Source organism: Pygoscelis adeliae, unplaced genomic scaffold (assembly GCF_000699105.1).
Source record: "Pygoscelis adeliae isolate BGI_AS28 unplaced genomic scaffold, ASM69910v1 Scaffold267, whole genome shotgun sequence".
NCBI classification, from domain to species: Eukaryota; Metazoa; Chordata; class Aves; order Sphenisciformes; family Spheniscidae; genus Pygoscelis; species Pygoscelis adeliae.
The window spans coordinates 437,803-455,596 of record NW_008825150.1 but is presented as its reverse complement, the minus strand read 5'-3'; the positions used below and the strand labels follow the sequence as shown (position 1 = coordinate 455,596).

Below are 17,794 nucleotides of genomic sequence, written 5' to 3'. Positions count from 1 at the left end.
TGCCTGCTGACTCATTCATATATTAATGGAAGAGTCTCAGCATTTATCCTTCATTAATTTTTAAGAGCATCTCTCATTAATTTGTACTTCAGCTATATTAAAATAGGTGGTACTTCAGAGGAATCCTTTGTTTTTTACAGGCTTTGGTGTTTTTAATATTTTAAAACATCTACTTTTAAAAATTTTATTTCTCTGTCACCTATCGGATACAATCCATACAGATGTGTTAGCCATAGCTCATATTGCAGGTGTCAGAGGAGGTTAATTAGCCAAATAATTTTGACCAAAGTTCACTGCAACAGAGTATAGTTTGTTGTTAAAGAACTTCTAAAGCTGTCAGTGGCCTCGCAACTTTTCTGGAACTAGCAATAAAGCTCATTCCTATTAGCTCTTAATCTAAATTTTGCTTCCCTTCTTGTTTGCGTTTCTTATGATGGTTTAATGAAAATTAGAGGCCAGAGGTTATTAATGACGTCACAGAAATGCTTAGTAGGAAGCCGTATTTTATGATCTTTTGTCCTAATTGCAAAAATGTATTTAAGCATGACTTAATCTGAGAAGACAAGTATTTTTCTGTTCCATCTATGAATTTTTCAGCTGCCGTAGTACTGTCCAGATTTCTCTTGCTGCGAGTGTCATATGCGGTGGCATTTCCTTTGCAGCCTTTGGCTGAAACCCATGCAACCCTCTTACTCCTATGTACATGCAACTTTTTCACTTCTTACTTGTAGAAACCCTTGAGAGAGCCTCGTCTAAGATCTTCGTAGTCTTTTGAGCTTTGTCCACCTACCTATTATTAGTTTGCCTAAAATTGTCTTTGCTAGTTTTTGCATTAAATTCTGAATGCATTTTTATTCATTATATTTAATTTATTTAATTCATTAATTTTTCATTACCCTGCTGACTTGATAATACAGAGATCTGTATTTTCAGTACTAATCAAATTCTTCTGTACCATTTGTTTACAAAATCTCATGTATTTGATTGTCCAATAAAGGTGACAGAAAGCAGAAGGGTGTACTATTCATCATTGAAAAATACTTATTTGTAGTATACTGTGCAGGGAAGGGATGGCCTATATAACAGAACTTGGACACTTTGTATTATAAAAATGCCTGACCTTTAGGATACTAATACTTAGGACAGTTTCAAGCTCTCAAAATAATTATTCTTTGTTGTCTGTTCGACAGCAGGATTTTGGTTTCTTCTCAGCTCCTCTCATTTTGCCTATGGCTTTAGATCAGTTAGCAGCTTTCTTCTTAATCCCAAGGTAAACATCTACATATCCTTGACACATACGTATGTGTTATTTTTGGTTCTCTCTGCCTCTCTCAGAAGTGTAAAAATTAGTTTTCTTGGAAGATGTTAATTCAAAACTCCATTCAGTTCCTGTCTGAATAAATAACTGTAACAGGCAGATACAGATTTTTTAAAGCTTTTGAGTTCCTGGAAGAACTGCCTTTGAAATGCAGTGATGCCAGGTTCTTGACTGCATAATTGTTTTTCTGTCTCAGACACCCACAGTAGTGAGATGCATCATCCATAGAGAAATGTAAAACCTTCTTTGATATAACTATAAAGAGCTTTCATCTCTTTCAAGGGGAACAAAACACACACTAACTCTTGTGACATGATTTCCCTGTTTGAAGTTGAAAATATATAAGTAGAATTTCTTTTTTTTTCCCCCCCCCCCCCTGTTGTCATGGAGAGAAACTAATCCCTGTGATAAGGTGATGGTGTTTTCTGTTGTAAATTGTGCTTTGACCATTGCAATTTATCTTCTGCTTCACGAGAGCTATACTAACATTAGAGTTCGTAAGTATGATCGTATTTCAGGAGAGAATTTATTTGGAAACAGAGTGAAAGATTTAAGGGCCCAGGCAATAGGAAAAAAGAACCCCTACAGACAGATCTTCAATGTGTCATCTTCCTTCCTTAGTATCTTCCTAACCTGTCTGGTTGGTTGTCCTGGTGTTGCTGATGTGAACAGTGATAGATGTTAAGATTATTTGTGCGCTTCTTACTATTTCTGAGGAAGAAAAAAACCATACACCCCGTCAAAAATAAACGGTGTTCTAGGGGGCTGGTGAGAGTTGGTGGAACTTTACGTGAAAATATTTGGATTTCTTAATAATTTTTTAATAAATTCATACACATTTGTGGAAAGGTTAAATGGAATATTTAATTGGGTAAAAATTAGCATTGCTTCAGCCTTGGTTTTAATAGCAACAACCTTCTTGGAAATATTTTTCATCTTTTTACATTGCTGCATTGCAGGCCCAATTTAACTTTCTAATATATGATTGATTTCTTCGTTGCATTGTCTTCCTTAAGATGTTATTTCTAAAAGTAAATGAGTAATAAATTTAACATAAGAAATAATCATTTCAGTTTATGTATTAGTCACTTAGCATTAAATATTCTTTTAAAAAGCATTGTGTGTTTTTCCAAGCTGCAGAAATTTCATTCTTCTAAAGGTTATGTTGTTAAGCACAAATTACTTACATATGGAAGTGAAAAAGCTATAAAAAAAAAAATCTGTGGAATCCAGTATGACAGTACGGAAACACAGAAGTCCTACAGCAAAGCAGAGTGCCTGAAAACTAGAGCTGTCAGCTGGAAAAACTTCTCAGAACACCAAGCCTGAAAAATCTTCTCCATTAAATAAGCCGTTACCTCTGCAAAGTTAATAGACATATATATAAAATGAAGAACAGTCCCCTGGAGGTGCTGCTTTATTCAATATCACTTGCCAGCCTTTAAATGGGAACATACCAACTGCAAGGGAAGACCATGAATTATTGCCGTCTCTTTTAACAGCCACAGAAAGACATTATACGACAGAGAAATTGATTTGAAATTTTGGTGAAGCTAAGGTTTTATGCTTTAGTAATTAATATAATATTATTAAAAAGAGCCTTTAGTTTGTACATCAAAACAGCACTTGTTGCCCCAAGGTGTGGTGATGAATGAAGTAATACCAAGCGACGGATGCAGAAGTTCGCTTCACGTTTCTGCTCAGGTGAACGGCTCTGTTGGGTCTCCTCTCTCTGATGTACTTGAGTGATTGAATAGCGTTGGTTAATGAGAGTCCTGTGAAATTCCTACACCATCCCTCTCAGTTCACCTCATCAATTAACAAAAAATTCTTCTCTCTTGTAGGATGTATGTGTGAAGGCTTATTTGGCTCTTCGACACCACACAAACCTGCTGATCATCCTGTTCTCCATGATGCTAATGACTGGAATGCCCCAATTAACCAGCAAAGAGGATATTGAGTATATCCGGGAGGCACTGACAGTAGGGAAAAGCGAAGAAGATGCCAAAAAGCATTTTCTTGATCAGATAGAGGTTTGCAGAGATAAGGGCTGGACTGTGCAATTTAACTGGTTTTTACATCTTGTGCTTGGAATCAAACAAGGAGTAGAAAAGCATTCTGCTTAATATTTTATGTAAAATACCTGTGGGTGTGAATAGGAGGTTAGTGAATCTACATGTTATTTATGAATTCCGAACAAATGAGCATTCAAAATTGCCTTTACTTTGCTGGCAGCTTAAATGGATCTTCTAAAAAGGCAAGGACTTCTGCTCTGCCCCTCCAGAAGGTCTTCCTGCAGTTAAGATTTTTTTTTTTTTAAAATGTCTAATGACACTTCAAGTTGCTGGATTCTTGTAACTAGTTGCTTTGCTGATGTGGCCTGCATTTTTCTTGTTTTCTTTAGTAATCATTTCAGATAAATATGAAGGAGGAGCTTGAGTAAGATGATAACCTGCAAATTCAAATAGAAATCCCCTATGACATTACCTTAATTGTTCATGAGGGTCAAGTCCTTCAAAAGCAGAAGAATCTATTTAAAATCTGTGGTTATACTGAAATCCCTGTAGGCAAGTCCCTTCTTTCTCAGGATGGCTTACACTCAAGTGTTCTTCACCCACATCCTTCTCGTTTGTCACTTCCTTAAGGCTTTGCCCTTTTGGAGCTTTGGCTCTACCACTAGAGGAAATTACCTTACTACTATTGTAGCCTCCTGACATAGACAACTGAGCTTGACTGTCCCGCCGGGAGAACTTCATCGTTACCTGGAAGTTCCTCAGGTTTGAACCTGAAATTCTGAAGGTTTAATTTTGAAAGGTTTTTTTACTGTACTTTTTCATGGGGAACGTCTGTATCATATTACAGATTATATTCTTACTGTAAAGTTACTAAAATTCCACCTGTATAGTAAAAGCTTTGTAGAAAAAGCAATGGTACTTCCTTATTCCTCAGAGAAAACTCCTTATGTAAGAGTAATTGACATTTTACCAAATATTTGAGAAACCCAAAGTTATTTATTCTTTGGTGATATATTTTCAGGGTATACCTAGAAGGAATTAAATGTAATCTTTGAAACTGTGTATATTTTGCTATTTATTTTTAAATTCCTTAAGAGACTATACTACTGAAAAGCTATTTATGAAAGAGAAAAAATCCTTATCTTTAATTTCAATATTTAAACTTAAAAGAGGAAAAAATGGGCAATGTTAAGTAGAATTTTAACTTCTCTTCCGCAGGATGCCTGCAAATCATCAAGTCTGCCTATGGTAGGAAAGGAAAAATTATATAGCATGCATTAGTCTTTGACTTGAATTATTATGGTATACTTCCTGCTAATTGATTTTTACCAAAGAGAGAAGGTGGCTTACAATACTGCTTTTTTGCACTTGTGCCTGTGTAATTTCTTCCTTCATCGTAGTGTTACATGGGTTTTACATTACATATAAATGATTAACTGAATTTTTTAATTCTGTTATCATTTGCTTTGATCATTTCACAGAACTGTTTAAGATTTTAACTACTGCTACCACTGTTACTACTGAGTGTATTCTTGAAGGATTTTTAATAAATGTACTGTAATTGGTGTCTCAGTTATGAGATATAACCAATCTATTCTTGAAATGTAGATGTTTAATTGGTTACTGTGCACGGCTATTTTTGATGTATATGGTAGACTCTAGTTAAGGAAATCTAAAACGTTAAAATGTAGAATATTTTGTTGTTCTGTTACATTATTATTCTGTGCAAGATAGGCTTACGACCATACTAAAATATAAATTAAATGGTGAGTAGTGTCTGTTAAATGGTATTTTTAGATTTGTATTTTATAGATCTGAAATAAATTGACAGGTTCATTTGATTATCATTCATGAATAAGCAGCTTAGCCCAAAATACACGTATTTTTTATCCAGTTACTTAAAGACTATGTAATCTCAGTAAGAAATAGTATTCAAAGTCCCACTCAGAGGAATTGTTTTACTTCCATACTAACAACTCCGTACGATGTCAGATATCTTAAATTTTAATAGTCTACAGTATTAGAATTGCTATTATTATGATTGTAAAATGTGAATAGAATATTACCATTTTCTAAGAGCACTTTATTCATTCCTGGTTTGTTCTATAAAGAAAAATCTGAAGATTTTAGTAAGTTCCTAGTTTTAAAAAGTAAGTACATCTGCTGCTAAATTCAACTCCAGCATGGGGAAATAAATGCTAATCACAACTTCAAGGGAAATGGCAGTCTTGAAGCAGCCTCCATTTGCAGAAAAAGGTCTACGAGAGATCTGCACCCAGAGGAAAGCAGTTTAGTCCTGCACTAAACTTAAACTGATGATTTTTATCAGCAGTTTACAATGTGCTGTATTGAATTGTATACAATGTTTGTTACAGACATCTGAAACACCTCTATGCTGAGCTAATTAGCAGACTTTTTAATTGCTTTCCTTGCCCGTGAAGCCTACGTTTGGGCTGCCTGGGGCAGTGCTAAGCTGCCTTGTGTCTTCCTTTGAACACCCCCTCTGCGTCGGGCACTGGGTGTTCACCAGCCTGACTTCTGGGAGATCAAGAGTAGCTGCCAAATCTCCTTTTTACCTACAGAACAAGCTATTAGGCAGCTTACTGGCACTTCATTTATAAATAGCTGTGGATTCATACGGCTGATTATCTGTTGGCTTTCGTGTGTCTCTGGAAACCTCCACCCACAACTGACTCTGTTTTCGGGCACAAGGAAAAACAACGCAGAGGTGTGGTTTGAGGCAGTTCAGCTTCGAGGTGGAGTGGAATTGCTTTTCAGGTGAGGAGGTGGGCACGAGTACACGTCTGCCCGTCCCAGTGCAGAATACAGCCGTCGCTTTCTGCAGTGGTGGCTACGTACCCAAGGCCTTGAAAGCTGGAGCTTCAGCACAGCCGCCACTGCCAGAGCAGGAAGCTGAACCACAATTTCCTGAGTTTGGGCCTAATGTCTTCCAGTGCGTATATACACCAACCCTTCAGAATAGCTGGTTTATAAGGGATGTAAACCAGGAAATGTAAATTAGTCACTAACCACATTTTTCACAGGTTCTAACACAGCATGCCGAGAGAGAAAATTACTAAATTTTCTGAGTAGGTCTCAATTATCATCCTTGTCTCCTGTTAGGCCTTAAGATTATTTTTTAAAAATTATTTTTAAGGGCTTCTTTTCTTTAAGATGTATTATATTTTCTTGGTAGTCTAAATTCACGTTACTACTGCACCTCACAGTGGAAATTTGAATCTATTCTTAGAGTCGGTGCCTCAGACTCGGTTGTGACTTGACATGCACTTTGGCTCCAGCAAGATCATCGAGATGTTGGTTAGCGATGAGTGTGTCCCCAAGGCTCCAGCCTAATTATATTCCAGGAGAGGAAGAGAAGTTGAAAGGGAGCTAAGGTGTACAGCATGATTGTATTTAGATCTTCATTGAATACACTGGTTGCACCTATTAGAGGTATTTAATCTAGCATTGGCAGAATGTTTAGCCTTATTTAACACATATTTAGCAGAATTTCCTCTAAAATGTGACCAATGATACAGAAATACAGATATGAACAACTGACTTGAGAAAAATATCAATGGAAATTATAACTCTTATACTTAGGGTATTTTTCATTATAAACCTTTTTTACTGTCTACTAGCAGTGTTCTGCAAATCCGCGTGAGTAGTCCCAAGGATTATGTAGAATACAAACTCTGTGCTGATGACTTTCTAATGCAGTTTGTGTGAAGTAATCTTGAAAATAAGAAATTATTAAAATCTGGGATACCAAACCGTCTGCAGGGTCTGGTGGGCCCTTTGAATATCCCAGTAACACTGAAGTATCTGAAAAACACTGATGTGCTTTCATGAATCTTCTAATTGTAACTTACAGAATGTATGTTGGAAACAGCACTCCAGAACTTGCCTGTTCTCCTGGACAGAAGTCTGCAGGAAGAGGTTCCTGCCATGCTCACCCCACTGCATTTTGGAGGCAGAATTGGCCAGAAAAAGTACTAATGTATTTTTAAACTTTGTGACACGTTTAGAGAAAATAAGATTCATGCTGGAGAACAGAAAGCAGTTTGTCTGCAGTTACAGTGTTAATAATGACTAATCAAAGATACAAATGACATGGTTATAACCATGTGAGGCTCGTACATCTTTATGTCATTAGAGAAAAGAGGCATTGGTGATCGGTTCTAGTATGACACAGGGAGATGGTCAGAAGGACATGGCTTTTCCTGGCTCTTTGAGCGTCAGTGGGTCTCATACCCAGCAAGAGAGAGGCTGGTGTCCTGCCTGTTGATAATGTCAAGTGGGCACTTGACAGGAAAAACTCCTTCCTTCCTACCCCTGGGAATGGAGATTTGTCATTTCAGAGGGTGCACGGCAGCACTTGACATGGCAAGAGCTCTCCACAGGCTGGGGGAGGCAAGTAGGCAGCGTTTAGAAAAAGATGTACCATTTCTCAGGTGATCTCCTGGGGATGCAGAAGAAGAGGCTGTCACTTTGGAAACAGCAGCAGCACGGTGCCAGAAACACATGCCAGTTAATTTTAGCTAACAAAAGAGACCTGCGTATGGCAGAAGTGCTATATCTAGTAAGTACGAGCACATCCCACACTTCGGAGCAATCTCTCTGGTGTTCAGCATTAGGAGTCACAGTTTGCAAGTGCTGGTCACGCTCTCAAAGCTGTAGTGTCTATGGTCAGAGTTTACCACCGATCCATTTATAAAGTGCATGAAGAAACATGGAAAATAATAATCTGTAGGTAGCAGCATTTCTTGAAAAGACAAACATTGAGTAGATACACAAACATCAAATCTAATGTAATTAAGAACAACCAGGCAAGATCCCTGAAAGGAGAAAGAGAAAGAAAATAAGAATGTTAATGGCCCATAGTACAAAACAGTTTTAAAACTACAGCTCAGACTTTGTACCAGATCCTCCTTTGCCTTTGAATGTATCTTCCTTTATCGAAACTAATTATCCTGCAAAAGGCTAGGGGGGCTACGACTGTTTAATAACCCAAGAAATCTGCTGCCACAATGCAGTTCCATGATAAAGAGTTCATTATTAATTCAAGATATGGCCAGAGCTGAATTTTGCTCATAATATTTACTGTTAAATTACCTGAGATTAAAAAAAAATGCAGAGAAACAATTAGTCTTGTGCTTCTTGCCCAAATCAACCAGCAAGTGTCTGGGATTGGCATTAAACTCATCACACGGGGAAGTTATTTCCCATCAAGATGGAAATGCATTTTTCTCTGAAGCACTTGGAGCTGGCCCCTGTCAGGGACAGGATACCGGCCTGGACACCGGCCTGGAGTAGCTCTGATGCAGGATGGCAGCTCTTCTGCTCAGCTGTCAAATGTCTCTGCACAAAAGGATCTCGGTGAGATAAACAGGTCTCCTCAGGAAACGCTCTCCCTCCAGCCAAAGTTATCCTTCATTTTGATGACGTTCATGACAGCATCTCTGTTTTACAAACCTGCTTCTGTCCCACAGAATATGATGTATTTTCCAAACCTTATAAAACAGTAATTCTGCCTGCCTGGAGAGAAAAATACCCAGAGATTTCAGTAACTTTAAAGCAGTCTGAAACCAAAACACACTAGGCAGGGACCTTTCGATTCAAGGTGATGCCTCACGCAAAGGCAGGCAATTATTCTTCATGCCACCGCAGACCTTGCGTTCTAGGGAGATGCTAATTAGTTAAACATGTTCATTTTTCAGAGGACCATCTGTGGGAATCTGTCATTGCAACAGCACGCCGAAGAGTGGCCTTTAACAAGACCAGAGACTTGAAGGTCCTGTGGGGACTGACACCAGCTTTGTGGGGAGTAGGTGGCCATTGGGTGCAGCTGCATCTTTCCCAGGGCAACAGGGACCCAGCGGCAGCAGCCCTGGCAAAAACGGGTGTAAAAGTTGGGGTTTAAGTGCCAGGATGAGCTGTGTGCTCCAGGGCTTCGAGGCAAGGGTAAGCATGTTGCACTGGAGGCCACACCAAAAGCCATTTAATGACAGATTCTACCCCCATCACTCAGCTTTTCTGAAAAAGGAAAGGCAGACCCCCGACCCTCCGCCTGAGGGGGGAATGGCACCGCTCACCCCCCTCAAGGGCCCCACGTGCACAGCCAGCACCACCAGCAGGGTTTAGACCTCAGCAGATAAGGTAAATTACTGAAAGGACCCTTTCACAGGATTTGTGCAACTGCTGTGCACAACTGTAGTTCGTTAACTCAATGTTAGTTAAGTGTCCCTCTCAAGGATCTCAGGGATGCATCTCTTGGAAGACTTTTTCCTAAAGTCTCATTTATTCCCACGATTCTCCTTTTCTTATTCTCCCCCTGCTTTCTTCTGTAAATGCTACCATGAGCTCTTCAGAGATTAACGTGTGCTTAAAAATCCTTATTTATCCTTCTATAAAGGCTTGTTTAGTTTACCCTGTCCTCTGGAGTTCCATATTCCCACAAGCCACCTAAACACAGACAACAATGTATAGCATTAGTATTTAAAAAAAGAGCAAGAGGACTGTTTTCACAGTGTTGTTGGCACCAGAAGAAGGGAACCAACTGTCTTCAAGGGGGCTGACACACACAAGTCCCTCACCCCAAATTGGAGATTAAAAAAAAACCCTAACTCATCAAGTATATTTTTAGAGTGTTGACTTTTTTAACTCCCTTCTCTTCCTCTGTCCCCATGTGTACACACAATCGTCTTATTCTGAAAAGCCAGCCGTGGATGCACACATAAATACACGCCTCTTCATGGCTGCTCTGATGGTGTCTCTTCTAACCCTCCATCACCCCTCCAAGAAGCTGACCACCATTCATTCCCTGCTCTCTCTTAATTCTCCGTTGGACTGAGGGCTCTGTAGTCCTTTTCTATACCAGGCCTACAAAGTGCATCTGGAAAAAGAACAATGACCATCCAAGAAAAATAAAGCGTTCTTCTTCTACCTCGTGTTTCCCAATAAAGATTTACATGAGCTGCAGAGATCTGTATGTGGAGGAATATTTTTATGACATCAGCCACTCACATAAATGCTGGAAAAAAACCAAGACACCACACAGAGTGGTCTTTAGTTAATGCAAAACTTATCATCACAGTCCTTAAGTACTGGTGCTATCGGGACTATTCAGTGAGAATAAATGCAGTTTATAAAATATAAAGTTGCTTTTTTTTTTTTATCAGTAGGTAAAGCCATAATGTGAATGATTATTCCCTGCTGCTGCTCAGGATCTTCACCCCAGTTCCTCAGTTCTATTCTCTTGTTGCTGTTGCTTGGACCTCAAAATCTAAAACTAGAATAGGCTGTCCACTTCTTATAGCCAGGAAATGCACAGCTGAATGTTAGCAAAAGAACCAAGTTCAAAAATGCAGGTAACTAGAGACGCTGTCAACACCTGCACTGGGAGAAACTTGCTAAAAATTCTCCTGACTGTGAATCCCTTTAGAAAAGGAATCTAACAGCAAAAGAAGTCAGGAAAAGCTGTGCGTATATGCTTCAAGGTGCAAAGCACTGGAAGACCAAGCTTTCCCAAGTTTAATGCTCTGTATTCACCCTCCTGACTACGATTGTCAATGGGCTCAAGGTGGAAAAGGAACTTTATAATGAACACGCATTTGACTGGAAAAGTGGAGAAATCTTAATGCAGCTAGTGCAGTAGTAACAGAAATACAGCCCTTCTCCAGGATGACCAAGACTCAAAAAAAGCAAGAATGTGGGGCCACCACAGCCTAGTTATCCCAGCTGGTATCTTGTATGCATCCTATCCAAAACCGTGATTAGTCCAGCTAGTGGCATCAGCAACCGGACCTGCTGAGAAGCAAGTTAGCTACTTTCGGTACTCCTCGTAAAGCAATACGTCAGAGAGCGCCCTTTAGTATATCATCTTCACAAGAGATAGGCCAATAAAAAAGATACGTGGAAGAATCTTTATCATAATGGCAATATCCTAATTTACAACAGCATCAAAGACAAAGCACAAGAAATATCTATTAGTCTTATTTACAAGATCAAGAGAAAATAACCTGAAACTGAATCACCAGAAAGCAATTAAAAGAACCATTTTGTCAAAAAGATGTGGAAAACACAGTACAGATGGTAACAACCTGTCAGGTTTTGTTTAAATACAGCGGATATCACACAGTTCACAGCAAGACCTCCCAAAAACTTAGAGGATACCACAACCCTTGAAACACAATTTAAACACCACTAGAAGTAGAGAACTTGCTGGCACCAGTGAGAACAGCACTGTTACAGGGAGAAGCTCCATGAGTGCAGATGTGGGCACAAACATCCATATAGCAACATTTCTGTTCAAACAGGGAAAGGAAATATTTGTAGATGTCAGAAATTTCACAAATCCACAAAGGGCATGATTTAAAAGACATAAAAGTATGGCGTGAAAACATATAGAAGTCCATAAGAAAAAATACCATGATAGAAGGCTGAAAAAAACCCCAGCATTTGGAGAAACACAAACAGGTAATTCCCTCAAACTGCTCAGTGCCTACTAGAAATGAAGATAAAATGAGACCAATGAGACAACGCGTCTTTTAGGACAATCAGTCCTTTAGGAGGATTTAGGAAATCTGGTTAACTCGCAGAACAACAAAGTATTCTTGGCTACCAAAGACTTTTGGAAGGAAGAAACAAAGTTAACTCTAGAGTATGGACCACAGAAACAGAGTACCTAGTCATTACAACTAAAATACTTCAATGGCTCTGAAAAAGGTACTCAGGACACCTCTCAGAACGGTACACACAGGGGAAGATGGGCTGTGCACTTCCCCAGCAAGAATGATCAAAAACAGTTAGAGGCTGTTTCCTTCGTTCAAAACACCAGAACCAGAACTCAAGGAGCTTGACGGTAATGCCCGATGCACCCAACGGAGCACAGCAGGAGTTGGCGGCTGCTCTTTCTTAACTCAGAGGAAACCATTACCTGCTGATAGTTGATTACTATGGTAATTTTTCAGACTCAATCAAACAACATGGAAGCCAACAATACAGCAAATCAGGCTGTGACAGAGCCCTACAAAGCTCCCGGGCTGTGAGGGGAAGAGGTGTACAATGCAAGAAACTTGGATCTCCAATACATTTTCACATCTATATGTTCCATTTAATCTCTACAAATTGCTAGGAGCAAGATGTTTCTTGTTAATTTGCTGTGTACTTTCTCCTAAAATCTATGGTTTACAAAGCCTTACACCAAGCTAAAGCGACCATCTGGCGTAGAACGGGTGAGAGCAGGAAGCCTAATGTTAGTACCAAGCCCAGTGGAAGAATCCAGCCCTTGCACACGGGCTGTATCGGCGTCACTCGAGCCCTGGCTGCCTGATCGAGAAACCAACCTGCAAAACACTTTTCTGGCACTTTTACCAACACCTAACATTAACACACAGTGACTTGTTGAACTGAGTATGAGTAAGTGCAAGAAATAAAAGGAAGGTGCTATCTGCCACTAGTCTCAAAATTTTGCAGCAGGATCTAGTCCAGGAATTCATCTGTGCTCAATGGTTTTCTTGGTTAAAAAGGCCTGTAAAGAAGGGACAGCTGGCAGTGGAGATGCAATAGGGCAAGTTCTTGCCGGAGTCTGCTTTCAGTCCAAACAACAGCAAGGCCCTGAAAGCTGAGAGCTGGGCTGAAAATCCCTTGCTGTAACTTAGTTTCTTGACTGTTTTGCCCAAATAAAAGCATCTTTTCCTTAATGCTGACCAAGAACTCTGTCAGGAAAACATCAGAACTGTTCCTGTAAAAGTAGGAGTGTGCATTAACTTCCTCTTGAGTGCCTACCCTCCAACGACTAGTTTGTGGCTTGCACTTTTTTAAATGCTACTTTATTCACGGAAAAGGGCTCCATTGGAAGATGCAAGCAAATACCTTCCTGGCAGAGAAGTGGACTAGAGATGGTTTATGACTTGGAGAATGTTCATACCCGTGAGTCACCATGTGGCGGTGTTTGCTAGATAAGGGGTCTGCAGTGAATTTATTCAAGCAATAGTCAACAACAAACACCTGAGGGATTTAACGGATCTGTCCAGGATGGATGTTTCAGACATGCACAACCCGCTCTCTATATTATTCTTGGCCCAATGGACAGAAAGCTGAGAAAGATACAAAAATAGTCAATCAGTCAGCTACTAATCAAAGCAAATGAAAGTTGTGAAGACCTTCCCCCAGTTTACTGAACTACTGAAAATAAGCAAAAGCTGTGAGTTGTTTCTAATGCCAAGAGTTATTAATCAACATTTGTTCACTGGAAGACAAGCTACAAATTGTACTATGATAAAAAGTGTCAAATCACTTAAAACTTCCGCAAGAAATGTCAGTATTGTGACAAGAAGCCTAAGAAGATGATCTGTCCTCACAATAATTAAATCAGCAGAACAACCTAGTTTTTATGCACATAGAAGGGACATACAGGGAAAAAGGAAACTCCTTGCTCTTAGCTGTGCAATATGCTGCCAGCAATACTGAAACAGCAAATGAAGAGAAAATGAATGCAATATTAGCAAGCCCCAGGAACCTCCTGCTTAGCATATAGAAGAGAAAACTCCAATCCAGCCAACCCAAGCACAGCTAATTTTTCATGTTTTGGCTACAGCTACAAGAACCAAAAGTAACACTTGCTTCAGATGGAAGAGAAGATTTAAATGCCCAAGTAAAGGATTGTGGTACATTTTGACAATGTTTTTAAGAATACCTCCAAAACTCCTTTGCTTATGAGAATGTGTGGCAAGACATAAGCAAATAGTCGTATGGATTTTTGAAGCAAGAAAGAAGAAATTAGAGTCCTTAATCTTTTTTTCATGTGCCTTGACCTGAGTTGTTGTGAGCAGAGCATGTGTTTGAAAAGTTTTGTTAATAAAAAGCCTGTTTAGTTTAGCTTATCCCATATGGATCTCCATTCCTTCACACAGCCTAAATAAAGGCAATAAAATCATGTTTACATTGGGATATTTGCCTTTTTTTTCCTCAAGAGGTAATTTCTTTCACACTCTTGCTTACACTGCTATATATGCAAAGCTTAAGTATAGAGTAAATTTCCAGTTGAACACGTAACTTAAATACAAACAGTAGATAACCAAGACCATCATTCCCTGACCATAGGCATGGCCTTCTGGGAGAAGGAACCTTGGATGCTCTTGTTGAACAGTGGATGTCCCTGTGGCCAGTTTGGGGTGGAAATAAGATAAATAAGAAATGAAATAACCCCATCGCTTCACTTCTTTGGGAGGTTCCTGATGTTGCTGTTTCACAAGGGGAAAGAACAGAGGAGGTGAAATTCCCACAGTGAGCGTCAGGGTTCATATCGCCTTTGATCTCAGGAGCTTTTTGAATTGTATGTAGGCCACGTGCCCATTGCAGATGGCAGGCAAAGAGGGTTTTGATGAGAACAATTGCTGCTGCTCCCTGGATCTCTGTTCTCAGCACATCTGGGAGCATACGTGCTCTAGGTAGCCAGGACAGCATGTGTCATCAGGGCAGCAGGAAAAGAGCCAGCTGCAGCCAGGGTTCAACAGAACAAGGAGAGCAAAGTTTTGGGTACCAAGCTGTATAGCAAAATAGCCAGCTTTGTAGGAATCCCACCAAAGCCAAACCACAGTAAATGAGCTCTAGTTCAAGCTGCAACACTGCAGGCCTGGGCTTGGGAGCAGGATGTACTGTACCCACAGAAAATAGGAACAACGGGATTCAGAGCTGGAAATTCAAAGCCCACTTCAACCATGTCTTCTTCAGCTCTTGGAAAACAGCCTCGGTAAATCTCTAGTTGCATCATCATGACAATTTTCTCAGCTTGTTGGCTAAACAGTACCAGTACTAAATATAGGCCTCTTTGGCATGCCAGCAGGAGCTTGCCAAACATGAAGGAGAGCAATTTGTCCTTCCTGAGAAGACACATGCCACCATCAGGCATATGGTACTGAGCCAGAAACAGTTCGCCCCAGAATGGCAAACAGCCCACTACCGGCCTCAGCCTGATGTATTCCCACACTGCCATGTTATCATACTTATAACATGGAGGATAATTGGGACACTTCAGGGCAGTACTTGTTTTCCAGGGAAGAGTCACTCTTGTAAGAGAACTCACTGAACTGCAAAGTTAAAAAGTAATGTCATTGTTCAAAAAAACAGGGACTAATCTGGTGAATCTTCACACCATGTTTTAAGGTCCTAAACCCACAAATGAGACTGCTCCACCTCCAGCTACTTTTAATGTATAAAATGGTATGTACTAAGCTCTGTGACAAACAGATTGTCACAGCTGTCAGAGTGGGTCACAGAGAAATGATCTGCATTTGAGAGGAAATTGGCTTATCCTTTAAAGAACAGGCCTGCAAATAAACAATAAACTGTGGAAGACCTATTTAATGTAATATATGGGTTTACTTTGCTCAGAAAATGAGCTAATCCTGGGGGGGAAAAAAAAAAACTTATTTGTGAATCTCTTCTGACGGATTATATCCTTGTAAACTCAGACAGACTTGTCCAGTTTTTAGTAGCTTAGTCATTAACAAGGTCCAAGAACAGACTTTAAACTAACACAAAAACATGATATTTCCATTTTTTCAGGACCCCTGATCTTTCCCCCAAGAAAACTAATCAGTTGCAGTCTTACACTGGAAATGGATTATTTACAAAAATACTTCTGAGAAATAAAATGTTAGACTTTCATCCAACAGTGAAAGCTGGTCAGGCACAAAGGTCCGTAGGCACACATCTACTTACAAGATCATGACCTAGAACAACAGAGGAAACCACTGAGATCTGGAGAAGGTAATTGCTCTGTTATTCCAAATATAACAAATATGTTCGGAGATAACCAAAAGTAAGGAAGGAAATCTGCATTGACCAAAAGTAGGTCTATACATACCTAAGGGGAAGACTCTATTTAGAGTTTCCCACGTAAGGAGCTATACTAAAGATGTTCAAAGAACCATTTTTTCCAGTTGAAAATGTTGAGGAGAAGGAGAATCAAGTGCACGGGAACAACAGAAAGGATTTTTGTATTGCCCATTAACTTCTCCATGAGGGAACCACCAAGATGTGCTAAGCAAAGAGCTTTGCGCTGGAGGATTTTTTTCATTTCCAATCTACAGCTAGGGAGTATCTGCCCCAAACAACAGATAAGAAGCAAGTTAGGAAGTTAGTTAATTATTCATGGGATCATCATCTTTCAGAGGGAAAATCAGGAATGTCACAAAAGGAGCAAAGGGCAATGGGACCAGCAATTCAAAAGTTTAGATGCCCTTTTGCAGGCTGAGGACTACTAGTTGCAATTACATTAGCTGTGATGTTTTGAAGGATTCAGAATTATGGCCCTTCCTCTGTGGTAAATCCCTTTTGCTACAGATGGCTTTGAAACTGGCCAGGTGTGGCAGAGTCCTCATGCAGGGTCTGGTCACACCAACTGGACTGTCCTTGACTCCTGGCAGTGGGGTGCTGCCTCTTCTAGCAAACTTAAGTTGAAGATCAGCATAGAGGTGCTCAGAACCAGAGAAGGTGGTGCTCCAGGTAGAAGAGGGCCAGAGAAGAGAAGATTTATGGGCTTGGGGGATTTTTTCCCCCTTCACTTGAAGTACTGAAAGAAGAGATAAAGTTCTGCTGCCCATTTCAATGTTCTTTAATCACTGTTGAGCTGTGAGTAACGTTCCCCTACTCCTTGACACATACCCTGGTTCTTAGCTGAGTGCTCTTTGTCTGGAAAACAGCTATTAGGCACTCACCCTTATCTCAAGAGTCAGACAATCAGTATTGTGGTGTCGTGATGTGTTCATTCTCTTTAGGTTTCGTATGTACAAGCTGGATTGCTTGGAATAAAGGTGGCTTTTCTGTCCTACTGTGTCAGGAAATAAAGATATTTTTGCCACATAATACTTTTTTTTCAGGGATAAGGTAATCTTGCTGTGCCAAGGAAACTCTTTTTAAGGCCACTGAAAGAAGTAATTCCAAAAATGCACTGATTTTTATTTATGTTAATACATAGTTTTCAAGCTTTCTGTCTAGCCCAAGGCATTGTTAGTATTGACATGAATACATACATGGCTCCCAAACAGGCTTGCAAGCACTGCAGCTCACCTATATTAAATATAAAAACTTCAAAAAACACCCCAATTGTTAAGGCATCACTGCAGTCTAACCGCTTAGCAGGAGGTTCTCATCTGTTTTCAAAACAGATTGCCAGTGGGTTTCAGCTGTGGTCACTTCTTTAAAAATCACAGATTTGTACACTCCCGCTTGTCCTGTTTCATCAGAGAGTGAATAATCTTTTCCATGTTTGACTTATTACCATTTTAGTAGAGGAGCTCAGGCTTATTTTGTAATTTCTGCTGGGTGAGTAATTCCTCTTCACCCAAGTAGTCCCATTGAGTTTCCATTTGAGCAAGAACTTGCAAGATCAGGACCTTTCACCCTCAGCACTGCCCCTTTTTAGAGTGTAACTATTTTTATTTTCCAGCTTCCA

At 39.8% G+C, this 17,794-nt stretch overlaps 1 protein-coding gene across 1 annotated transcript in view; it reads left to right on the top strand.

Annotated features, from left to right (window-relative positions):
• The window catches only part of PIK3CG (phosphatidylinositol-4,5-bisphosphate 3-kinase, catalytic subunit gamma), a 29,948-nt gene extending 24,775 nt beyond the window's left edge, over positions 1-5,173 (top strand). The window contains exon 10 of the mRNA XM_009328322.1: positions 3,163-5,173. Coding sequence (XP_009326597.1) covers positions 3,163-3,444 — 282 coding nt within the window. The 3' untranslated portion in view covers positions 3,445-5,173. The remainder of the gene's footprint in view (positions 1-3,162) is intronic.
• Positions 5,174-17,794: the final 12,621 nt, after the last annotated feature.